The sequence below is a fragment of the Anolis sagrei genome, chromosome 6 (assembly GCF_037176765.1).
Source record: "Anolis sagrei isolate rAnoSag1 chromosome 6, rAnoSag1.mat, whole genome shotgun sequence".
NCBI classification, from domain to species: Eukaryota; Metazoa; Chordata; class Lepidosauria; order Squamata; family Dactyloidae; genus Anolis; species Anolis sagrei.
The window spans coordinates 117,649,873-117,676,055 of record NC_090026.1 but is presented as its reverse complement, the minus strand read 5'-3'; the positions used below and the strand labels follow the sequence as shown (position 1 = coordinate 117,676,055).

Genomic DNA, 26,183 nt, shown 5'->3' with positions numbered 1-26,183 from the left:
GTGCAGCTGGCTGAGTGCAATGTAAATATGCTTATGTATCCTTCCAATAATAATAGAGTAAAATAATAAATGTAGTAAAAATAATAAATAGTGTAAAATAATAAATGTAATAATAATAGAGTAAAATAATGTAAATTTAATAATAATAGAGTAAATAATAATAATAATAATAATAATAATAATAATTGATGTTGCCACCCCGGGTGACAGCAGGATTGAAGAGAAACAAGTGGAAAAACTGAGGATTTAAAGATCGAACTGCAAAGACTCTGGCACAAGCCAGTAAAGGTGGTCCCAGTGGTGATCAGCACACTGGGTGCAGTGCCTAAAGACCTTGGCCTGCACTTAAACACAATCGGTGCTAACAAAATTACCATCCGCCAGCTGCAGAAGGCCATCTTACTGAGATCTGCATGCATTATTCGCTGATACATTACACAGTCTTAGACACTTGGGAAGTGTCCGATGTGTGATCCAACACAACAGCCAGCAGAATGATCTTGTCTGCTGTGGACTCATCTTGTTGTGTTTCAAACAACAACAACAACAACAACAACATCAAGAGCAAAATAGTAAATAACTTTGACTCAAGTATAAGCCGAGAGGGGCTTTTTCAGCCTTAAAAAAGGGCTGAAAACCCCGGCTTATACTTGAGTATATATGGTAGTAAGTTTTCTCCCAGTCAGGCACAGATGTGAAGAGAACCTACATTTGATGTTTGGGAGGGAGGGCTGGCAAACAATCTCTCTCATCGTCTCCCTACAAGCATAAGAATATATGTGTTTGGACTACAGCCCTCAGCTAAAAAGTCTGGAAATTGTAGTAGAAAAAAAGGAACTTTTTCACACACATGGCACACACACACACAGAGGAGAATCAATATCTATAGGAGAAATTAAGCATTCCACTGACAGCATAATTCTATTGTGGATTCGTCCCATTATTTGCTCTCCTGCTCATTATATTCTGAAAACCAAGAACCGAATTCCATCTAATCTACATTCTAATAATTTTGTTCTTCCCTGTGATACTGATTCTATGATAATTCACAAGGTTTCTCTTTTTGTCCTGGCAGCAATGAAAATTCAGGCAAAATTTGTCATCGAAATTGCCATTGATTGCTCTTATCTAATCTAAATTTCAGCACTGTTGTTTATTGAATGTGTTTTAATTGTAATGTATTGAATTTTTAATATGGAAGATCTATATGATAATTATTTATGTGGTACTTTTGTATCATATTTATTTATTTTGTTTGATATGGCCTATGGTGTAAGCATTAACAGACTACTATTATAATACGGAAGACACTGGGAAAGCTTCAGCCCAGAACTACTGGCAATAAATAAACAAATCAATCCTATTTCTGATTCCCTCTTCAGCGCTTTCTCCATTCTGCTCGTCATCCTTTACTCCACATATGGAAGGGAAACACCTCATGGTATTAGATGCAGCATTATCTTGAATTATACAGAAAATAGTTCAGCTTGTAAAAGTTACTTTTTCAAGTATATTTTTCAAGTATAATTTCCAGAATTCTTGGCTGGGAGTTGCAGTCCTAAGGGAAAGGGAAGTCTGTCTTGTTGATCCAGTACAGGGCTGTTTACCTGCCATTTGCTCATGTAATATAGAGTTGATGGGGAGTATGATTGGAAAGGAATCCTTTGGACTATGTGTCTTGCCTGAGTAACAGCTGCCAACTGTGGGTGGGATGAATGCTCTGTATTTTAACATTGCTGTCGTTAGATATCCATGTAGGGATTGTATTACCAAGCTTATAATATAACACTAGAGAAAAATTTATTTGCTGTATTTATTTATTTGCTGCATTTGTTGACCGCCGTTCTCAGCCCTCAGTCTCTTCCACAAGTAATAACGCCAAGAATACACCTGAACCTCTCTTCTCAAGCCTGTACATATTACAATAGAAGGGAATAAGGACCTTAGGGGGGTAATAATAATAATAATAATAATAATAATAATAATAATAATGGGTTGTTGTAGGTTTTTTCGGGCTATATGGCCATGGTCTAGAGGCATTCTCTCCTGACATTTCACCTGCATCTATGGCAAGCATCCTCAGAGGTAGTGAGGTCTGTTGGAACTAGGAAAAAGGGTTTATATATCTGTGCAATGACCAGGATGAGACAAAGAACTCTTGTCTGCTGGAGCTAGGTGTGAATGTTTCAACTGATCACCTTGATTAGCATATAATGACCTGACAGTGCCTGGAGCCAACTTTAGTTGAGAGGTGATGAGATGTCCTTGTTTGTTTCCTCTCTGTTATTGTGCTGTAGGGGAGCCTGGTGCAATGAGTTGTGAGGATAGGGCTGATGGATAAAATGCAAGAGCCAGATGACAGAATTAGGAGTAGAATGGCAATATGAAGTAGAAAACTATATCTATGGGCAGGAAACAGTGGTAAAGTACAAGGACTAGATCTTGGGTCATTGCTGAGGGCCAAAATTATCTGGGGAACTGTCTAATCAAAGGCACAGTGGAACAACCACTTTTTAGGTCTTTACAAAAAGTGGAGAGGGTGGGTGCCAGCCTACTTTCCCTGGGGAGAGAGTTCCAGAGTCAGGGGCCACCACCAAGAAGGCCCCACTACCTGTGCTTGTGATGGGGGTGGGAGCGAGAGGAGAGCCTCCCCAGAAGATCTTAAAAATTGTGCACGTTTGTAGGGGAAGTTGTGGTCACAAAGATACGCAGGTCCTGAACCATTTAAGGCTTTATAGGTGATAGCCTGCACCTTGAACTGAGACCGGAAACTTATCAGCAACCAGTGGAGCTGTTTGAACAGGGGGGTTAGGATATCTAGTTTATTCAAGGCATCTAAACATTTAGTGTCAGGTTTCCAGGAAACTACATCTTCCAAGGTCCCTTGTATTCAGAAAAATTAATGGTTGGATATTTGCCAGCAAGACAGATGGACAGGGGCAACTGAAGAAAGACAAGGGTTATTTGCTCCTGCTTTCCGTCCTATCAGCGGAAGTCCAGAAGGTCTCAGATTTTAAAACCAAATCGAGGGAGAAATAAAAAGCTGTCTTTCGAATTGTCGGGAAATGGAACTGTTTGCCAAACCCAACTCCACAAGGAACAGGGGGAAAAGTTCTCCCATTGCTAATTACAATATGCACTAAAATATAATTGTTTCTATAAAAAGACAAGAACTTCCTTCTCTTCAAAGACAGAATGGGGAAAGGTTTGCTATCTGGCTGATGACTTTAATTAAATTACTATGCAGAGGAAATGGTCTAATTTGTATGCCCTTTCGATTTGCCTTTGGTAAAACAAGGAGGTCTAATTATACCGCAGCCAATGAATGAGCCCCAACACCCCTGGGTCTCTTTCCCTGGGACTCAGACTTAGAGGGTTATGGCTCCCTTTCCTTTCCACTCATACGTCTCCATGTGCCTTCGTTTTCAGGGAATGGTGGGCGAGAAAATCAACACAGCACTCCTGGCCAACTAACCTACTGAGCAGTTCATTGCATTCCAGGCCACAGCACTGAGTAGCGTGTTGCATATTTAATACTCTCCAGCGTTGCCTAATGCATTTTGCTGAATTCAGCACATGCAGACACATAATTTAAAATCCAATAAAAGTCTTAACGGGATGGACGTTCTGGGGGAGAGCGAAGCGGTGCCGTATTAGGCGGAATATACCACACAGCAGTTTGTAAAAAAATGCCTTCTGCTGGGGAGTGAGTCGAGGAGAGAGATCAGGAGGCAGAAGGGTCCTAAAGGAAAGTCCTTTCTGTATCATTGCGAATAAAATCTTTTTAAAGTTACCAGCAGCTTTTCTCGATTTTTCTGTCCATGTTAAAAAACGTCCCTTGTTCTCTCTCTCTCTATGGCAATGTATATACGGTATAGGCTCAATCAACTGTGACGATCACAGACACATTTTGCTGCCCAGGGAGAAAGACAAGGAGATTACTCCCCTTGTCACTCCATGTGTAATATCACGCTGGAGGTTAGATTACCCTCCCATTATCCTGTACAATAACCTTGTAACGTGAGTGTGTCACTAAGTCATATTGCTGATTCAGAGCTATGCTAGTAAAGAAATAATTTAACCAGTTAAGGAACAACTTCCCATAAGATGATGGGAAAGCGGGAAGGGAGTCCTTTGACAGTGAAGCTGTTGGAGTTAGATACATTGAGAAATGGTTAGGAGTCTTGTATTAAAAGGACAATAACACAGTGGAGGCAACACAAGGGATTAGTAAGAAAGGGTGGGAGCAAGAATTGGTGTAAGCCGGCCTGAGTCCCCCCGCCGGGGGTTGAGAAGGGCGGGTTAGAAATGTGGGAAATAATAATAATAATTTCTCTTTTTCAGGGAACAGTATGCAAAATGGCTTGTCACCTATAACCAAAGAGGCATTCTGCATCACTAGGGAGGGATTACTTAGTTCAGGAGCACATCATTTTTTTTTGTTAATTTTAGACCTGGTGGAATATCCCTTAGAAATTGTTCTGTAACTTTGAAACTTTGTTTGTATCTGGAAAATGAGCCAAATGAGCTCACAAATTTCTCCTCTTTCATCTCAGTCTAGTTCTTAGCTTTTTGATATACTGGATCTGCATCCTAGATCATGGGAAGCAAAAACATTCTTAAGGGAGGGAGGGAGGGAGCAGATTTAATTCATCATACAGAGAGGAGTCATTCTTGTCTTCCAGAACTGAGGAAGGAACGGCATAAGAAAACTCCTCTGGACATCCCCTCTGCCTTCTGCCCCAACCAAAAAGCAGTGGTAATGACAATCAAAATACACAGGAGCAAGTTTCTTCACATGGGTAGGAATTGGAAGTACTTTCTTGGGTCAGGGCTGGTGATATTATCCTCCAGTTTTGGTTGTTTTTGTTTACTCGTTCAGTCGTTTCCAACTCTTCGTGACCTCATGGACTAGCCCACGCCAGAGCTCCCTGTCAGCTGTGGCCACTACAGCTACGTTTTGGTTAAAGATCTGAATTTGCTTAGTGTTTCATATTAAAGGACTAGAAACTGGGTTTGAAAGGGACTAAATACCCTAAAAGCTGGTCCCATCTATGAATCATAGAATCATAGAATCAAAGAGTTGGAAGAGACCTCATGGGCCATCCAGTCCAACCCCCTGCCAAGAAGCAGGAATATTGCATTCAAATCACCCCTGACAGATGGCCATCCAGCCTCTGCTTAAAAGCTTCCAAAGAAGGAGCCTCCACCACACTCCGGGGCAGAGAGTTCCACTGCTGAACGGCTCTCACAGTCAGGAAGTTCTTCCTAATGTTCAGATGGAATCTCCTCTCTTGAAGTCTTTGCTCTTCCTTTTCCTCTCCTCTGCTTCAGTTTTCCCTGTTCATAAATTTTCCCAGTAGTGTAGATATCTTCCTTTGTATTAGTTTTTGGGTGGAGCATTAAAAACACCTAGAGGCCAGCATTAGTTGGTCTATTTCATTTGTCTGTATAGAGCTCTCCTGGTGGATTCCTCCCTTTTTTGCAGCAGAGCTACAGACTGTCTAGTAATCTTAGGCCCTAGCAATCCAAAAACAGGCATCCTTAGCACCTGCATTCAGCAGTATTTTTATACCAGCAGTCCAAAGGACAACAGAAGCTTATGACTAGCTTATGCTTCACAGAAAGAAGATTGAGACAGTGTAAGCTGCCTTGAGTCGCCTTCGGGCTGAGAAAGGCAGCATAGAAATGCAGTAAATAAATACAATCATCGCTTTGAACCAGAGGCAGAAGACTCTAGAGAGATGATAGCAGCTCGCAAAGGCTCCTTTTGTAATGTATTGTTTTAAGTTACCTTATGATAGTCCCAGGTGGAGTTAACCCTTTATTCATCTTGTTTGCAGTAAACTCATTTTGGTCATCTTTTCACTTTGCCTAAAGTGCCTCTGTCTGCTAAGGGTCTTAACAGAAGATATACAGACAGTCCCTGAGTAAAGTCAGACATTATAGTTTTCCCATAAGCTCAGGCGTGCCATCACACCATCTGATCTTGGAAGGTAAGACATGTTGATACTTGGATATCAGGTTCTGTGGCCAACGTTTCAGAGGAGAGAATCATCAAACCATCTTTGACTATAACTTGCCGTATAAAAATCGTGAGTTTGCCATAAGTCAACAGGAAACATGGAAGCTTGTCTACAGACCCACACACACAGACAGATAAACAAGTTTCAATTCCTGATCTGTTCTTAAAATTAGTACATTTCCTTCTTACATTATCATATGCAAAAATGAATCATTTCAAAATTAAATAGCTAATAGCTTCTCTGATCCTATAATTAGGATGAGACTATTATCCTACATCCAGCCAAACCTCCACACTCACTGGAGTTAGGGATACAGGACCGTCATGGAAGTAAACAAAACATGGATTAAAATCAGGTAAGATTAGAATTACAGAATCACAGAGATGGGAAGAACTGAGTCCAACCAAGACAATAGTTTCACATCATTCTGCTATAATTTTTCACATTTCAGTAGCTTTTAACAAAACACTGTTTACACAAAAATGTGTGGCTTTGTGCAAAAACGGTTTTTATTTAGAAAACTGTGTTTTGTATAAAAAACAGATTTTTGCACACACAAAAACAAAGAGAAGTAGACACTTTTCTCAATGGCATGCCCAAATATGTCAAAATATCATCACATTGGAAAAAGGAAGACATTTTTCTGTATGTTAGATTCCCCTTCCTTCCTTCCTTCCTTCCTTCCTTCCTTCCTTCCTTCCTTCCTTCCTTCCTTCCTTCCTTCCTGTTACTTGTGACAGCTAGCTGCTAAATTCTCTCAGGAGCATTGGGAAGGGACCCTTTGAAAGTCTTCTGAAACAAATTAATACTGAGCTGCTCCTTTCATTTTCGTGCCATCAGAAACTGAAATAATAATTAGCATACTTACTGAAATACTAATTTGGGTGATCATACATAATATCACAATAAAGATTCATCATTTAGCTTCACAAGCGGATACTCCTTGTCGATGAATTACGGGGGCAATCTGTCCAATAAGACCTGTTTTCTGCATCAAAGTTTAATCCCTACATAGTTTCCCCCTTCCCTGCTTTCAAATTTCAAAGGATATCTCATTTCCTTTGAATTATATATTGCTATGGAAGCAGAGGAGATTAAACTACTTGGGAAGGGAGGGCATGCAGCAGATTTCCCATGGAAGGGCATAGGCAATAAAAAAGCACTGTAACACACTGAGCAATAAACAAACCAGAATAAAATGTCTTATTGCATTATGGGATGACGGGGAACTGTGTGCCTAAGGGGTTGGTTCTAAAAACCTCGTTGCATAGCCATGTAAATGAGTCCCTGGTGGTGCAGCAGGTTAAACCGCTGAGCTGCTAACCGAAAGGTTGATGGTTTGAATCCGAGAAGCGGGGTGAGCTCCCACTGTTAGCCCAGCTTATGCCAACCTAGCAGTTCGAAAACATGCAAATATGAGATCAATAGGTACCGCTCCGGTGGGAAAGTAACAGCGCTCCATGCAGTCATGCTAGCCACATAACCTTGGAGGAGTCTAAGGACAATGCCAGGTCTTCAGTTTAGAAATGGAGGTGAGCACCACCGCCCAGAGTTGGGCATGACTAGACTTAATGTCAAGGGGAAACCTTTATCTTTAACTTATAGTCATGTAAAAAGCACAGCCACTACTCTTACACTAGTGGAATTTTAGAGTGGGGGTAAAGTTTTAATACATTTTTACACTTTTAATATTAATTTCATACTACGGTTTAATATAATAAACTTTGTTTTTATACATATTTATATGTATATGTACAGTATCTCGATTATTTTATGAGCATTGTTTTATATTGATGGTTAGTCACCTTGAATCTCTATATTGAGATAAAGGAGAGATAAAACTAAAGTAAACAAATAAATACAAAAAACAATATTTATTTATTCTCAGTTTTCCTGTCTTGACAGAGACTCGCAGCATAAAAAATGGAATTTAAAATATACAAAATATAAAATTAAAATCGATTAATCAAATACTTTTGTATGTGTGTCAGAAGCGACTTGAGAAACTGCAAGTTGTTTCTGGTGTGAGACAATTGGCCATCTGCAGGGACGTTGCCCAGGGAACACCAGATGTTTTTACCATCCTGTAAGAAGCTTCTCTCATGTCTCTTCATGGGAAGGTGGAGCTGACAGACGGGAGTTCACCCCATCCTGCAGATTCAAACCACCGACCTTCAGGTCAGCAGTTCAGCCGGCACATAAGTGATTAAATGCAAATGTGCCTTGGGTTTTGTGGGGGCATTTTGTATATTTTAGTGGTGGAGTCTCCTTCTTTGGAGGCTTTTAAGCAGAGGCTGGATGACCATCTGTCAGGGGTGCTTTGAATGTGATTTTCCTGCTTCTTGGCAGGGGGTTGGACTGGATGGCGCGCAAGGTCTCTTCCAACTCAGTGTTGGAACACTATTCTGAGCTTACACTAGAGAAGAAATATATATTGCAAATCTTTATATTTAATTAATGATACAAGCTTTCTATGACTACTTTGGTGACAATCAATCTCATAACGCCTTCAACTATATCTATGGTATGATCACACTTGGAATACCTTTGTTAAGGTCAAGTCATCACTTTGTGAAGACTGTACTGATGAAAAAATACTGTAGTGATAAAAAAAAATGGAAAATGAGGACTAGAATTACCAAGGGCCCGGAACGCCTCTCCTATATAGAAAAATAGCAATATTTGGGGTTCTTAAGTTTACAAAAAAACAAGTAAGCAAAGAAGTAGAAACATTCAGGGACTGTTTTAAAACACATAATCTATCAACCATCTTTAGGTGTGGCCATGCAGGTTTAGGGATTTCGGTGGTGGTAGCTTCCACAAAATAACTTCTTCAAGCTCTGAGAGAGAAGTATATAATGAAGCATGAAGTGAAGGAAGTATATTGAAATATGTTTCTCTTCTCTCTTCTCTTCCTCTAAATACTAAAACTCTGATTGAGATTTCAGAACCCTGCCTATTGGAAGACTAAGGATAAATACACAAAGTACATCCTCAAAGAGGAAAGAATTAAATTGTGAAATGCTGTCAAGACTTACATGCATTTACTAGATTTGCATAGTGTCAAAATGAAGATAAAAAAGAAACACCATACCTGTCGTGCCTAAGGGCCCTCATGTCAACATACACTGTGGTTGGATCAGGCCCAGATGTCCCCTGGAAAAGAAAACATTTCAGTTAGCACTCTGCACCGAATAGGCATTTTGGATATTACTTACCACAGAAGGAAAAGAAGACAAAACAAAAGTATTTTTTACCATATTGTAATGGTAAAAATATAGATTACATTAGTAGCAGGGAAGGGGGAATCTAATACCTTCCTCGGCATACTCATTTACCTGTTGTTTGCAACTATACCGTTACGCAATTTCCTGTGTTGTTAAAAACTAGTGTCAATGTAAAAGTAGTGAAAGATACACATGTTTGGCAAAATATGAAGAATCAGCTGAGGACAGACAGTTTGTAATGGCATAAGCAAGCGGTCAGGTGAAAAGCATGGATTTGTTGAAATACACATGCAGAAAGTTTATTTGAAGTCAATGGTATTAAAGAGCAGAATGTGTGACATCAACAGATATGAAAAAAAACATAAGCAGTTATTCTGATCCTTTTTACATCATCCTACAGGTGTGATCTGAAAAATGGTGTGATCTGAAATGTTGCTTCTGCTAGTAGAAATCTGAAGTACATTCATGTGCCAACTCTGCAATACTCTTTCACTCCCCCAGGAATTTCAACTCCTATGGAGCGTAATTGGGAGTTTTTTCCCCTTAAGAATCTGCTAAACCAGTGGTTCTCAACCTGTGGGTCCCCAGATGTTTTGGCCTTCAACTCCCAGAAATCCTAACAGCTGGTGAACTGGCTGGGATTTCTGGGAGTTGTAGACCAAATCACCTGGGGACCCACAGGTTGAGAACCACTGTGCTAAACACATGACTGCCATCCAACAGTGAAAGAACGCTACTTACAGAATCAGTCTATTTATCAAAAATCGCAGAATGCATAATTTGGATTAGAAAATTTCTAACCAAGACTGGAATCCAACTTTGACTTTAAACATTTCTACACGAACATGTTTGAGACATTTCACATGTCTGTGTAAAAAATGTAAGAGAAAAGAGAAAAACGAGAATATATATGGGTTGTTGTAAGTTTTTCGGGCTGTATGGCCATGTTCCAGAAGCATTCTCTCCTGCATCTATGGGAGGCATCATCAGAGGTTGTGAAGTCTGTTGGAAACTAGGAAAATTGGGTTTATATATCTGTGGAATGTCCAAAGTGGGAGAAAGAACTCTTGTCTGTTGGAGGTAGGTGTGAATGTTTCAACTGGCCACCTTGATTAGCATTTAATGGCCTGGCAGTTTCAAGGTGTGACTTCTTGCTGCATGGGGGAATCCTTTGTTGATAGGCGACTAGCAGTCCCTGATTGTTTCTTGCCTGGACTTCCCATGTTTTTGAGTGCTGTTCTTTATTTACTGTTATGATTATAGAGGTTTTTTTAAATACAGATAGCCAGATTTTGTTCATTTTCATGGTTTCTTCTTTTCTGTTGAAACTGTCTACATGCTTATGGATTTCAATGGTTTCTCTGTGTAGAGAACGTCAGGAGAGAATACTTCTGGAACATGGCCATACAGCCTGAAAAACTTACAACAAACCAGTTATTTCGGCCATGAAAGCCTTTGATAATACAAGAATATATATATATTTGCAAAAAAAAGAAAAAAGAAAAAAAAGGGGGGGTTGATATTCTACAAGCACACTAGAAAGAAAGCTATACCTCCAGACCTTGGAAAAGTGGGGTATTGCCTTGCCAGCATCTCATTATGAACCAGGATGATATACAGATATTGGGGCATATACAGAAGAAAGGGGGAAGAGGCCAACTAACCTTTACAAAGCAAATGTTAACAAGAAAGAGTGTTATTTCCCTTTTAGGTTTCCCTAGTGGTTTCTGGAGGTTTATGTTCTGGCGCTCTGCCTTTCTGCAGAGCTTCTATACCGAAGAAGGCAAGAGATATCTAGACAAGTAACATTTATGAAACACGGATCAGCAACCCACCACCAAGACAGCAAGAGAGAGTTACGAGAGGGGCAACATGCGCATTCGCCATCTCAGCTTGTTATAGAAGCCAACAACAAGAACACAAATTCCTATCTGGCTGGCGCAGAGGAAAGAGTTTTTCAATGTGCAAATAGACTCAGCAGTGTAACAGACTAGCGCTGAGTGGAGAACCTCATTTCAAGCATCATTAATGGCGAGGTGGGGAAGGTCGATCTATAAATATTACCTTAGGAAATGTTTTCATAGCTGACTAGAACCAGTTTATAAAAAATCAATTATAGCAGTCTGAACATGAACTGTTAAATTTGTTTTTGTTTGTTTCAAAATCTAAGGCATTAGCAATGATGGCTACCTTTTAACGAAGAACATATACAGATCGAAACAAGAGATTTATTTCCTATCCCCAGACCAATGAGGGAACTGCATGGTGCCAAAGCACCTGAAGGATGGGGCAATTTGACACACAGCAACCCCAACCAACCCTCACCAGATCTCCAGACTCCCATCTAGTCTGTCCCACTGTGAAGAGCGGAAACGTGGATACTTTTAGGGAACACGAAAATCCCCTACCTGCTCGGCCAGTTTTCCCAGCCTGTGTGGCTACAGCAGCAGGAATAGGAGGGATATGGGGAGAAGGAAAGACGGCAACACATGGAAAATAATAAAAAGGGGTGACGGCAGAATGGAAGTTGGGAGGAAAATCAAAAGAGGATAATGCAAAAAGCAGGGAGTAAAATAAAAGGAAAAACCATGTCAAATACAGAAAACTTACAAATTAAGCCATTATACCGCTTAAAGGTTTTCAAATGATAAAAAAAATTATGAGGTGTCAACATTTTAGCAGAGCAAACAGAAGAGACAGTAATAGACTCACTAACCTTTGACAAACAGAGTTAAGCAATTTAAGAGACAGTATAGACAATATTGTTAGTGGACAGTGTGACTCAAAGAACTCACTCCATCTTTCAAGTGAAACATAAAAGACAATGATACAGCCTCTCTTGGCATTTTCCAAACTTCTGAGACACAGAAAATCACACCTTTGGATGGAGTACGTGTGTTAAAATGTAAAAGGTGGACTTTCCTTGGATGCACAAGAAATCAACCAACCTCTCTCTTTCCCTCTGTGTGTAAGAGCTCTTTGTCATAAAGGTATCTATGTATTGGGTTGTTGTAAAGGGATCTACGTATTGGGTTGTTTTTCGGGCTATATGGCCATGCTCTAGAACAGTGGTCCTCAACCTTGGCTCCCCAGATGTTTTTGGCCTACAACTCCCAGAAATACCAGCCAGTTTACCAGCTGTTAGGATTTTTGGGAATTGTAGGCCAAAAACATCTGGGGACCCCAGGTTGAGAACCACTGTTCTAGAAGCATTCTCTCCTGACGTTTTGCCTGCATCTATGGCAAGCTATGCATCTATGTCACAGACCTCACAACCTCTGAGGATGCTTGCCATAGATGCAGGCGAAACATCAGGAGAGAATGCCTCTAGAGCATGGCCATATAGCCCAAAAAACCTACAACAACCCAGTGACTCCAGCCATGAAAGCCTTTGGCAATTACATATCTACGTATTTCTATGTAAGTCACTGTTCTGAGCATCCCTTCTCTGCATGCAGGTAATTCTGCAGTGGAAGCATTGAATTATCTATGCTTCTCTGCAGAGACATGACTTGAGATCACTGACTGGAAAGAAGGGCAAAGCAGTGAATCTTTCCAAGATAAGGTGACTGGTTGGTGACCATAGAAACCTTCTATCCTTTGGGGTGGGGTGGGGTGGGGCAATGTATGTTTCTTGGCATACTAATGATTCTACCATGGAATAACATTTAGGAATTATTGCCCTAGCTAATTTAAGAACCATGTTTACTTTACTAAGAGATTCTTAATATGTCTCATTGCTTTTACACCCCCCACCCCCAAAGGATAGAGGTCTGTATACCCTGATCTTGTGTAAGTTGAACTCATTTATAAGTTGAGTGCAGGTTTGGGGGCCAAAATTATGGATTTTGATATGATCCATGGATAAGTCTAGGCCACTCGACAGAGAGAGCGCCAGTGGCCTTTGGTTGCTGCTATTTTCCCACCAGGCATTTGAAAAGTGGTGGTGCAATGGAGAGAATACAGGAGGACACTGCTTCTGCAGCTCCGCCCTTGTCATCCACCTCCACCAAGTATGGTTTCCTTCATGAGGGCCTTCAAATCCCCCACCCCCTTGGCTAGAGCCCTGACTATAGTATATGATCGATAACAGAGTGAAACCTTCCTCCTCAAAACTCTGTCTCCTTATCATCTGATGAGATGCTTCCCCCAGCCACTAAATGACAAAACAGCTTGGTGTATTGCAGCAATTAGGGATAAGAGAGTAACTGGTATAATTCTAAATAATCACACCAATCTAATTAGTATTAATCTTGTTGAGAACGCAACGTTATTCCCTCACATTGTTATTAGCCAATGAAAGAGCAGCAATATAACCTTTCTTTGTCATTTCCTTCAAAAGATCCTAGTCTGTTACTTTCCCCTGAAAAAATGAGGCTGAGGCTACAGATTTAAGCTCTATTCCATGCAAGTAATAATTTTATTTGCAGAGAATAAAGAAAGCAATAACATGGGTCCAATGGTTCAAGGATCATAAAATTATGTCTCTTGCCCAAAGTGACTGCATTGCATTACTTTCTGCCTTCTCATCATATCCTTTATTACCATCATGATTATAAAATATGCAGGCTTTTCAAGGAATGAGCCTATTCTGCTTCTACAATGCAGAGCTGATGCATGCATATACAGTACATTTCATTTGACTAAATAAATTTTGCATTCTTAAGTCATGCTTCCTCATCTTAGATGCTAGGATTACACATGTATACAGGAATGATACTGTTAGTTATAACACAGAGAGCACACGGAGCCATATATATGACTACTCTTTATTACTCGGTGAGTAAATCTTGCTCGCCTGGTTTCAAAATCCAGTCCTCTGTAGTTCTTTAGATAGTCATGTCCTCCACTCCACTATACCATTGTTTGACCGTTTCCCAAACTATGGAACGTTTTCCTCCCATTCATAATGCTTAATTGCTACCACTAAATATTAAGTGCAATGTCCTGGTATTTTTTGTTTCCACCACTTTTTTTTTTAGCTCTGTCCATCATTGGAATGCAGCTCTCAATAAATGTCTTGAGACTAAATTGAATTGTAGGAGGTTCCACATTCTTGACCAAAACCAGAATTTGGTGCATGTATATCCACAAAGTGTGTTAACTACATTTCAGAGGAAGGCATTGAAAAGTCCACCTCTGAGTAAACTTTGTTTAAGAAATTTCTACAAAGTTTATGAGGTCACCATATGTCAACAGGAAACCTGGAGGTACATAGACACACAAAAACATATCTAACCTTAAGCTACTGAAGAACATCAAGTAGAATCACCTCTGGAAGAATATAGTAACCTACAACATGGTTCATTGTCTTTTTTTTTTAGTGCATGTAACCTATCTAGGATCCTACATACTCAACCTACGCTGTTGAAAAGACTGGTATAAGAGATAATACATAGCTGGTGTTATGTCCAAACTTTGACATCATTAAGATGTTCTTTGCAATGTTTAGGACATTAAACCCTGTTGTCAGTGATTCCAGCAACTGATATTTAATAATACTGGTGGAGAGAAACTACTGCAATCATGTTTCCATAGTGAAAACCCTTCAGCTAACAAAGCCAATCTTTCTCATTTGTCATTGCCTCTCAGAGAATCAAATTATTCTAACTATGGTATTCAGATATATATACCTATAAAAAATACCTGGTTATAGCCAGAAATATCTAATTCTGTGGGTGGATACCCAATGGATTCAGTTAGAATCTCTTCTCGGAGGCTACAGAAGTATACCACAGAGTTCCCATAAAACAGAAGTTGACATTTCTTAGTCAGGCTCATTAGTATAAAAGTCAAAGAACATTTTATATTCCCTATTATTTCTTTCCTCTGTTGATCATTGTACTGATCATGACATTTCAGACTAAGGACTATTAACTTTTGACCAGAATCCGGCTGTGTACTTATGGTGCATCCTGCCGCTTCCACCAGAATCTGCAATCTCACCATTCTGCAGGAGCAGAAATGAGAGAGGGAAGCAAAGAAAACCCCAATGCCATTGCTTTGGATATCAAAGTGCACCCTTGGACCTTGGCATCTACAGACTTAACATGAGAATGAATGTAATGGCACAAATATAACCACCAACAATCCATGGTGGACTCGAGAATTTTAATGCTTGAAATCCTGCTCAGCTTGCCTTGTACCAGTTCCATTAAATAGCCCCCCTCTATATGGCTTACCAATAGCAACAAGTGTTACCTGATATTAATAGCTGCAATACTGCTAGATCAAAACTGATTGGTGTTCTACACTTTCCTCCTTTTAATGGTGGGGAAGCAACACATTTATAGCCATACCTCCATTAACAAAGCATCTGTTAAGGAAACATTTTTACAAAATCTTTACCAGCCGCATCCACCATTGTGTTAAGAAAATATACATTTAAGTTAGCCCACCAAAATGGAAATCATTAAGAAAAGTGGAGGCTGGTAAGAGAAAAACATATGTATACTAGCTGTACCCACCACGCATTGCTGTGGCCAACCTTACCTCTCCCTTTCTCTCCTCCTTTCTTTCTTTTTCCCTTTTTTTCTTTCATTCTCTCCTTCCTTCCTTGTCTTCCTCTTCCCTTCCTCTTTCTCTCCTTTCTTCTCTACCTATTCTTGGACTGCAACTCCCAGCAGTCCTCCTGATCAATCTATCTACGCATCTATCTATCTATCTATCTATCTATCTATCTATCTATCTAATCTACCTGGAGATTGCTGGGAGTTGCAGTCCAGGAATAGGAAATTGTAAATATGCAGGAATTGGGATGCTCTCAAAGAAATCCATGGAGAAGAAAGCTTGCAGCTTGGAAGCAGTGCATTTGGATCATCCTCCTCTTCTAAAAGGCCAGGTCTAGGAGATACTGGGAGCTATAGTCCAGAAGAGAGTGTGGATATGCTATTGTGTGTTTTGTTTGCCAGAGGGAGTTGTTTTTGCACATGCACTGTAACAGCTTTTTGCTTTTTTTGGCTTTTTAAGTCCCCTCTGTTGTGTTTTTCAGTGTTTTCATGTGTGATGGTCACTTATTGGCCTGATAGGTGTGTTGTGTCCAAGTTTGGTGTCAATTCGTCCAGTGGTTTTTGAGTTATGTTAATCCCACAAATGAACATTACATTTTTATTTATATAATTATATCCATAGATGCATTTTGGAACAACCTTAGAAGTGGTCCCTAGATGTTTACAATGTTTTTTAGTCAGTAGCCTTTATTTCGGTCAACAAACCATCGGCTAAGTCAAGTGAAAGTAGAACAATGAAATACAACAATTAACAATTAATAACAATGTTTTTGTTTAGTTATGAAATGACCTGGTTGTTTCTTTATTTGTATGAATATTGTTAGTTTTGAATAAAAAGCTTGCTGAAGCACATCAAACCGCTCTTCTTGTTTGTGGTGCAGAAATCTATTCCTGTTTTTTGCAATGTCCTCCTTTGCATATTCTGCCTATGTTGTAAACTTTGCTCATTTTACACTACTTCTATGATCCCTAAATTCTCTACTGCTGCAATGCAAAGCTCAACATGCAACTGTTTGACTTAAGCATGTCCAAACAGAAAGCTGGATAATACAACTGGCAGTGGACAGACTACAGAATCATTGGGTTAGGAATGCCCATTGCTAAGTCCCCTTCCACACAGCTGAATAAAAGCCAACATTTTCTGCTTTGAAATGGAATATATGGCAGTGTGGACTCAGATAACCCAGTTCAAAGCAGATATTGTGGGATTTTCTGCCTTGATATTCTGGGTTATATGGCTGTGTGGAAGAGCCTTATGTTATAAGGCAGCCAACCACAGGAAAAGCTTCTAGATATAGGTCATCACTATATGTGAAAATAAAACAGGAGGAGATGACATTGGAAAATGGGGTGGGAATATTTCTCAGGAGATCTCCTCTTCCAAAAAATAAAAAGAAAAGAGGACATTTGATGGTCACATTGTTCCCAGGGGAAACAATTTATTTGAAATTGATGCTAGTTTTTGTTAGAATAATTGTTATTGCTTAGCAATAGCCAGATGATCCCTTATCTGGTTTTCTGTCACTTAACCCTCATTATTGCAAGAGTATTATTTTTCTATTATATTTTAAAGAAATGAAACTCTCGCTTCATCCCAACTGCCACTGCCCTGGCCTCGGAGGAATATAAGAAGAGACAAACACAGCTCGATCATACTTAGGCCAAGAAGCAAAGTAAAGGTTCCCTCTCCATCCCAGCTACCACTGTCCTGGCCTCAGATGGAGCGAAGAAGAAATAGACATAGTTCTATCATACTTAGAGAAAGAGGTAGATGGAAGGTCCTCCCTTTATCCCAACTGCCACTGTCCTGACCGAGATAGAGAAGAGATAGAATCTCCTGAATGTAATCCCTTTCCATGCTGCGATCCTTGGGCCAGGCACTAATGGGCTCTTAGTGATGTATCCTAACATCCACTTTTCCCAGTGCAAAGCCATACCACTGACCAGCCCTATAGCTGTCATCACCACCAGTCACTTATCCCTTTAGAACAGCAGCTTTCCATTGCCTATCCTAGGCTATGGAGTTATCATGGAAAGGTGGGCAGGAGGTGAGAGGAATCATTGGCTGCCATTCAAGGCTTTAAATTAATAGCATTGGAAAAGGCCATGGAAGGAAAGCACTATCAGATGAGTTGTACCCTGCCAGGGCATGTACACTCCTAGGAAAGTGCCTCAACATGCCAAGTACTTATGTTAGGTTCTCTGTTTGCATAAAACGTGTATGTGGTTACTTTAGAACACAGCTACTGGAAAGCCACTAGTTCAAACCTCATCTCTGCCATGTGCTGTGTGTGAGGCTTTAGGCAAACTGATATTATTGAGTCTCGGCACTACATCTGGAATACAAGCCTACTATAGAAGGTTGTCATAAAGCTGACTGTAACAATGTCTGCAAAGAGCTTGAAACACAGGACCAGAAAATGGCTAAAAACTTGTCAATGTCCATATAAAAGATCAATAGACCCTTGATCTATCTTTTGGCAGAAGCTACAACAACAGATACAACCAGAAATTATTTTTAGCCAAGTGGTTCATGCGTAAGTAACATGCCCATTCCAAAACACTATGCTATTCAAAGGAAGAAAGCAGTTTCACAATATGATGCCGGATTTTAATGAATTTAGGAACCATCTACCACACTGCTTTGTAAGATCAGGGCAGAATAAGTGCTATAAACATGATGTGAAAGCCTGGTGGAAAATGCTCATTAAAAAAATACAGAAAGTGGAGGTATTTCTTGCATTATGAAATAGTGACACCACATGCATTGGTTAACCAAGTTGTCTGGTATGAAACATGATCACTTTCTGTTAAGAAGCACTGATTTTAAGATTGTTCTCAGGAATGGACAAAGTCTTACCTGCAAACATATAGCCAGGTTAACTCTGCAGCCAAATGATGTGCTGACAGCCCTGGGGTGTAGGCCTAGATCTTTAAAAAGCTTTGAAAAAGACTGTGTCAGAGCTATTCGGGGCCGTTCTTCTGCCACAACCACACATGTCCGCACTCTGGAGAGGTCCAGTCCCCTTGCCTGGAAACACAGCACAAACTTATGTTATTCCAAGGGTAGTGTTGCTAATTAGGCAGTTAATTTCAGCAATTTTTGAAGCATCTTCCCTGTGAGCAAGAAAAAAGAAGGTAAAGAACCAGAAACAACTTTCTAAAAAGTACAGGTAAATAAAAAAAACCAAATTGTCTATTCTTCTATCTGGAAATATCCAGCTAACAGATGTTCAAAAATGGCATACAATATATCAGGAATTGTTGTGTACTCCTCTTCTGAGGAGGAGGTAGAACAGGAGACTGAAGATGTAGAAGTTGGGGATTATGGGGTCAAATGTTGAGGAGGAGGAAGGTGAGGAATACCAAATGGCAAAAGTAGAAAACTGGTTCCTACGTTTCAGGAATGCCAAATGGCAAAAGTAGAAAAGAGAAAGTCAGTTAGAATTGCTGCAAGGTCTCTGAGCAATCAGACCTCGCCCTAGGAATAGCTGAGGTGGGAGCCGAGGGCTATAAATCAAGCAGTAAAGCAAGTGGTCAATGCTGGCAGCAACTTAGTGCTTCTGTAATCCGGTTTCCTTGCTTGCAGCTCCAGCGTCTACGGAGTGCCTTGAAAAGACTTTTCACCAAAGACTCTTGTTTCATGTCTGATGTAAGACTTTGCTTTGCTTTTGGGATTTTCCTCCTGTTCCTTTACTGTTGTTTGTTACATTATTATCATTTTGCTAAAGCAAAGCTTTTTTATTTGCTTTAACCATTGTTGTAAAGCTTTTTCTGGGGCAAAACAGGACAGGAATGTAATCTGGCAGGAGCTTCTGGATTGTAACTCCCATAATCCTTTATTATCAGATTTGCTGGTTATGATTGATGGGACTTACAGTCCAACATGTAAAAGATCACTGTTGCAATAAATTGTTAAAAACAAATATTGACATGATTAATAATTTGTGTATGAACTTGGATGGATTTGGGGCTCATGAAGACAGCTCTCCTTCAGTGTTGCGGTGAGATCAAAAGCTTTTGCTTCCATTTTCAGCCAATGCAGTTTATTCCAGTGAAAGCTGGATAGTTTGTAGTTACTTCTAAAGGTTACTGAAAGAATCCAAATTTGAGTTGGGTTTTTCTGAAGTTGTCTTATTGCTATAAAGAGTAAATTGAGATTAACTTCAATTCAGGGTTGAGAGACAATGCTAAATTGTAGTTAACTGAATATACAAAGGAAAGCTTCTGATCTATCACTTGTGGCTGCATTGGAGAGGATTGGCAGGGAAATAGACAAGAAACACAGCAAACACATTCAGATAAATGTATAATCTGAACAAGGCCATTGGAAACACATGGAAGTGGTATAACTTATGACTAATTATTACCACGCAACAAGCACTCAATAAAAAATTAATGAGGATGCTAAGCAGAAGGCATGAGCAATATCCCCCAAAGACTTTCTTGTATCCCAAATATGTATTTTATTAAAAACTGATGTGCCAGCATTTGCACTAGGATGCTCTGAGTAGTTTGTGGGTGGCTCCCACATGGATCTCCCACCCAGGCAGCTTTCAGGCCCTACACATTGCTTTCAAGCAAGGCATATTGGAAGAGGAAGCTTTGTGAGTGTGTTTTTCTTGTTTCCGACCTTATTTTATGTATTGATAGAATTAGATGTATAGTATGTCAAAAATGTGAAAAAATAGACCTAAAACAATAGTTTAATGGTTTAATTGTTTACTTTTAATAGTTTCCATGTTTAATTTTATTTTAATGTTTGTATATTTATTTAGGTTTTAAACTATATAGTGTGTTGCTTTTATTGTTAGCTGCTTTGGCTCTCTTTTTAAAAGATATAAAGTAGAATACAAACAACAAGAATAATAGTGAGGCATTCTGGGAACTGTAGTTCAAACTGTGGCTATAGTAAAAAGGGGCTAGTTCTAATATTCTGAAGTCCCATTTTACCTGAAAACATTGCAGACATTAGGACAGGCCATAGTATTGGATTCTGGTGCATGTAACACCTTTTCCAGAGCACGTTCCCAAACTTTGGTACAGTTAAAGCTTGTGCGCCAGCTGCAACCGCACCTCGAGAAACCTGACTTAGCCACAATGGTCCATGCCTTGGTTACATCCAATGCACTCTATGTAGGGCTGCCATTGTAGATGGCCCGGAAACTACAACTTGTGCAACGATCAGCAGCCAGGCTTCTAACTGGAGATAATTATAGAGAGCTTACAACACTTCTATTGAAGCAGTTCCACTGGCTGCAGATCGGCTGCCCTGAGTCCCTTTGGGGAGATGGTGGCAGGGTATAAGAATAAATTTGTTGTTGTTGTTGGATGCAAAAAGAGTATGTTACTCATAACAACAATAACAGTTCATCTGAGGACTCACAAATATTTAGAGAAGCCCCTGTATAGCTTGCATAAATTTCTAATGGTATGTTGTAATGAAATAATTCATGAACAATAGTAACAATGAGACATCAGACTGGCAACAAAGATCCGCCTAGTCAAAGCCATGGTATTCCCTGTAGTAACCTACGGATGTGAGAGCTGGACCTTAGGGAAGGCTGAGCGAAGGAAGATCGATGCTTTTGAGCTGTGGTGTTGGAGGAAAGTTCTGAGAGTGCCATGGACTGTGAGAAGATCCAACCAGTCCATCCTCCAGGAAATAAAGCCCGACTGCTCATTGGTGGGAAGGATACTAGAGACAAAGTTGAAGTACTTTGGCCACATCATGAGGAGACAGCAAAGCCTGGAGAAGACAATGATGCTGGGGAAAGTGGAAGGCAAAAGGAAGAGGGGCCGACCAAGGGCAAGATGGATGGATGGCATCCTTGAAGTGACTGGACTGACCTTGAAGGAGCTGGGGGTGGTGACGGCCGACAGGGAGCTCTGGTGTGGGCTGGTCCATGAGGTCACGAAGAGTCGGAGACGACTGAACGAATGAACAACAAGTAACAATGAGATAGATTTATAGGTGGATGGACAGATAGACCAAACAACCAGGCAAAGTAGTCACAGGGTACATCTAAACTGTAGAATTAATGCAGTTTGACACCATTTCCATGGCTCAATGCTATGTAATCACAGATGTTGTAGTCTGGTGAGGCAACAGCACTCTTTGGCAGAAAAACCTTGTAATACTACAACTCCCATGATTCCAGAGCATTGAGCCTTTGCAGTAAAAATTGTATCAATCTGCATTAATTCTATAGTGCAGATGTGTTCAAGTTTTTCCCCCAAGGATGACAAATATAGTGACATACAGTCAACCAATGGCATCAAGCTGCATTAATTCTATAGTGTAGATCAGTGGTTCTCAACCTGGGGGTCCCCAGGTGTTTTGGCTTACAACTCCCAGAAATCCCAGCCTGTTTACCAACTGTTGGGATTTCTAGGAGTTGAAGGCCAAAACATCTGGGGACCCACAGGTTGAGAACCACTAGTGTAGATGTTCCCACAATCTTTCCCCAAGGATGACAAATCCTCAATAGGCTTTTTTATTATTCCTATATAACCTGTCATCACAACCTTGACAATGGCATGAGTCTTTCACTATTCCTGGTACATAGCCACTTAGATTAAAGTGAGTGTCCAGAGAATTGAGTCATGGCAGTTAAAGTGGTGTCAAATTGCCTTAATTCTACAGTGTAGATGGACCCACTGTGAAGTAAATATTCCTTTGCAGCCCAAGTTTGTGGAACAGCAGGTGAGAAGGTTTCTAGAAAGAGGAATCCCACAGGCACTGCTGGAGATTTCTCCCTTTTCTCAGTTTTATTTTTTTCTCACAGAATGCAGTCTTCTGACTCATACAGATGATGACATGACAACACTAAAAAAGCAATACTATTTGTAAAGAGAAAAGTGGGGGAAAGGAGAACACACCAGACTTCCTTACCTTCAACGATTCTGTTTGGGAACCGAGGCCCTTGGTACAAAGCTCCATCACAGAGTAAGAGCAAAAAGTGTCTCTCACTTTGTACTGACTCACAGCCAAGAGCCAGAGGGCAGGCGTGGTCTCCAGTTCTGAGGGGGGAATCAAAATAGACTGGTGTCCCGAATAAACGCTGCAAAGACACAAGATTTGTTAAAACACAACACTTCAGGAAATCTGTCTTGCCAAAGTGAGAAAATTATGTTATTTTGCATAGCTTCAGTGATACAACACTCTACATTGCATGGGGCAGAGCCATTATGGGAGTTTTAGGATAGTGATTATTGTCTACTTGTGTACGTTTTTTTGTCTTTAATATTTATACGGTCAGTGGACTAATCAATAAACTTTGCTTTGCATACAGCGGAGCCAAAATTAACAAAATAAGTCAGTTTCTGGGCTGGTTTGGATCAATTCAGCCTTACGATATTAACTGATCAGAGCAGGGTAGCCATATCTGTCTAAAGCAGTGGTTCCCAATCATTTTTAGGCCAGGGACCACTTTGACCAGGGACCACTCTCCAACATTAGTACCAAAAGGGTTATGAATCAGTTTTTGGTCACCTTTAGATTCAGTTTGGTTATTTGGGGTGCTGATTCAGAAAATTGCATTGGATTGACCACAACAACTCTAGTTTCTGATACAGAACATATGCCATCCACTAGTCACCATCTGCTTGCCCACAGAAAACCATATTTAATAATCTAGAGCTGATGTGGTAGTAGTAATCCTTCATGGGTTTCCCCTCCTGACATCCCCGTTGCTTCGGCACTATAAGAGGGTTTCTCAAGACCAGTTACTCGCATTGCCATGTTGTTTCGAGGCAGCGGTGTAGTAATGGTGAGGCCATGGACCATATTTTCGTTCTTGGGGACACTGGCGGTCCATGGACCACAGATTGGGAACCACTGGTCTAAAAAGTGGGATGTTTTCAATTATGGTAGGAGGACTGAACAGAGCTTCAAGGTGTTATTTGTTTGTTTGTTCTCCAATTTCCAGAATTTAGTCTCTATACTGGAATTAATTGGGTAAGAGACGAACTATAAAGAAAATATGGGAGAGAGGCACACCACAATGAATTCCAGCATTCCTTGTTCAGCACAAAGAGCTAAAAGCACTGAGATTGGTCTGATGACTGTTGTTGTGTCCAGAATGTACCAATCTTTGACACAGATTCCCAGGAAATCCTGCTGGAGTGTGTGCCCAATCAATATGAATGTGGGAGAATTTTTGATAGAGAGGTTTATTGCTCAGCTTTGCAATGTTTATATTCATTACTAGCCATCCCCTGCCACGCATTTCTGTGGCCCAGTCTGTGTATATGTGTTTTGTGTGTGTATATGTGTGTGTATATATTTGTGTATATGTGTATATATGTGTGTTTGCGTATATATGTGGTTTTGCACATGTGTTGTAATGTAATTTTTGGGGTTTTTTTGCTTTTTAAGTCTCTTCTGCAGTATTTTTCAGTGTATTTATGAGTGATGGTCACTCGTTGGCCTAAAAGGTGTCGTGTGTCCAAATTTGGTGTCAATTCGCCCAGTGGTTTTTGAGTTATGTTAATTTCACAAATAAACATTTTATTTCTATTTATATAGATTATGTTATACCCTTTGGGACCTAAAATAAAAACAAAAGCAAAGCTTTGCAAAAACAATGCAATATGCTCAAGATGTATTAACTGGTTGTCTCTATGCTACATGGAGGCTTTCCTTTGTGGTTTAGAAGTCTCCAAATGTTGCATTCTGGGACATCACAATAGCACAGACCAGCAAATCTTCACAGCATCCTCAATACAGATAATGGTTGTTTTTTTTTGGGGGGGGGGGGATTGACTGTTTATGCTCAGATTGCAACTCCTTGATATAAGGGACTCAAGCACTTTTCACTTTGCTGTAGCAACAGTTGATGTCAATGGTTCTAAATATGGATAGTGTGTTCTTGTTATGATTCCCATTACCAGTTTAAATTTACTTAAGATTTATTTTTATGACCAAACGGTTTATCAAAGGTTCGAAAGAGCTAGAAAGGGGTGAGTGGGTGGTGTGCAGAACTTACGGAATAGCTAACCTATTTATATCTTCTTTGCGTATAGGTGTTATAGTAAAATTACAGTTTGTTATATTGAATGGGTAGAACAATATGGAGCTAAGTGTTCCCTTTCATACACTGACAAATCCAAGATTATAAACAAGAGGAAGGCATTAACACACCCTTGCATTTTCTGTGTGTAGAAAGTTGGGGAGAACGTTTCCTCCCTAAACTGCCTCGTTCCACAACAAGGAAGCCTTTGTTGCAGCTCTCACAGCAGTGAGGAAGTACCAAGACAAAGCATGAATGGTTAACTGCATTGGTTGACTGAGGCATACACAGGCACATGATAGAGAGGGGAAAGGATTAGCACCTTCTCATGCCTGGACCTGTTTTTTTTTAAATAAGTTCTAGTTTGTGGTTTGCACTGTTATTTTAAATATAAGCAGTACATTTAAGAAGCAGCAAAACTTCACACATTGAAAAATAACTAGATGAATTTGCTTAAAGTGATAAGTTGACTTGAGTTTGCAAGTCAATTTTTAGATCCCCAAATTTCCCAGAGTAATCAGGAGGGTTTTTTTTTAAAAAAAATATTTTCATAAAAGGTCTTTTTGTGAACCTTGAATTAATTTCCAACTTATAGTGACCCCATCACAGGCTTTTCTGGGTTTCCGTGGCTAAGCCAGGAAGCCCCCAAAAGGGACACTTACCTACAGAGGCACCAAAGGACAAACCCAAGTCCACAGTAAGGGTCCAAACAGATAGCAACTTCTCTAGAAGGATAAAGCTCACACTGCAGCTTAATAGAACGACAGAAGGCACTAGTGGCGGAATGAGACATCTGGAAGAAGATAAGATGGCAGTCATTAAGATGATGAACCGTAGCATTCGGCAGGTTTGTTTCTGAGTGGCTGCCAGGTCTTCAGTCAGTAAGAGGATGGGTAAAAATAAGCATCCCCTTTACAAGCCCCCTGCAAAAACACAGACAGAATCATTTATGCAGAATGGCGATTATATGTTTTCCAAGGCCTAGATTCAGTCACCCAAGTTTAAAAAACGGAAGAGCAGAGAGGGAATGACTCATCGGTGTCTTTGATTTCTAGGTTATGATCATTAGAAATTAAATGCCACTCTAAAGAGAACAGGATACTTCTTTTAAATGGGAGCAGGGGGGAATGTCAGAAGAGTAATAGCCTTAACTTAGTGCTAGAGTTCAATCCTAAGCTGCCCTTGGGGGACCCCCTTTAGCCATTCCTTCTAATAGTCCCTTATCAATGGAGCTCAAGCCATCCTGAGTTCTGTTGATTTACTCCGTTTTGGGAGGAAAGGCACAGTCAAGTAATAACATAGAAAAGCATCATAAGCATAGGACGAGAGGGGTAACGGCAGCCTTTCCAAGTTTGTAGTCCAACGTCCTTGGCCCAACTTTCATCACGTTTAGTCATTGGCCACATT

The 26,183-nt window shown here is 40.1% G+C and overlaps 1 protein-coding gene across 6 annotated transcripts in view; it reads right to left on the bottom strand.

Annotated features, from left to right (window-relative positions):
* DIP2C (disco interacting protein 2 homolog C) overlaps positions 1–26,183 on the bottom strand; it is a 339,072-nt gene that overhangs the window by 18,449 nt on the left and 294,440 nt on the right. For 3 of the 6 annotated variants that reach the window (XM_060782554.2, XM_060782556.2, XM_060782558.2), the window contains 5 exons: positions 25,439–25,569; positions 22,658–22,826; positions 18,623–18,793; positions 11,662–11,691; positions 9,121–9,182 (listed from right to left, as the gene is read on the bottom strand). In XM_060782554.2, the coding sequence (XP_060638537.1) occupies positions 9,121–9,182; positions 11,662–11,691; positions 18,623–18,793; positions 22,658–22,826; positions 25,439–25,569 (563 nt within the window). The remainder of the gene's footprint in view (positions 1–9,120; positions 9,183–11,661; positions 11,692–18,622; positions 18,794–22,657; positions 22,827–25,438; positions 25,570–26,183) is intronic. The other 3 variants (XM_060782555.2, XM_060782557.2, XM_060782559.2) reach the window with 1 other exon arrangement.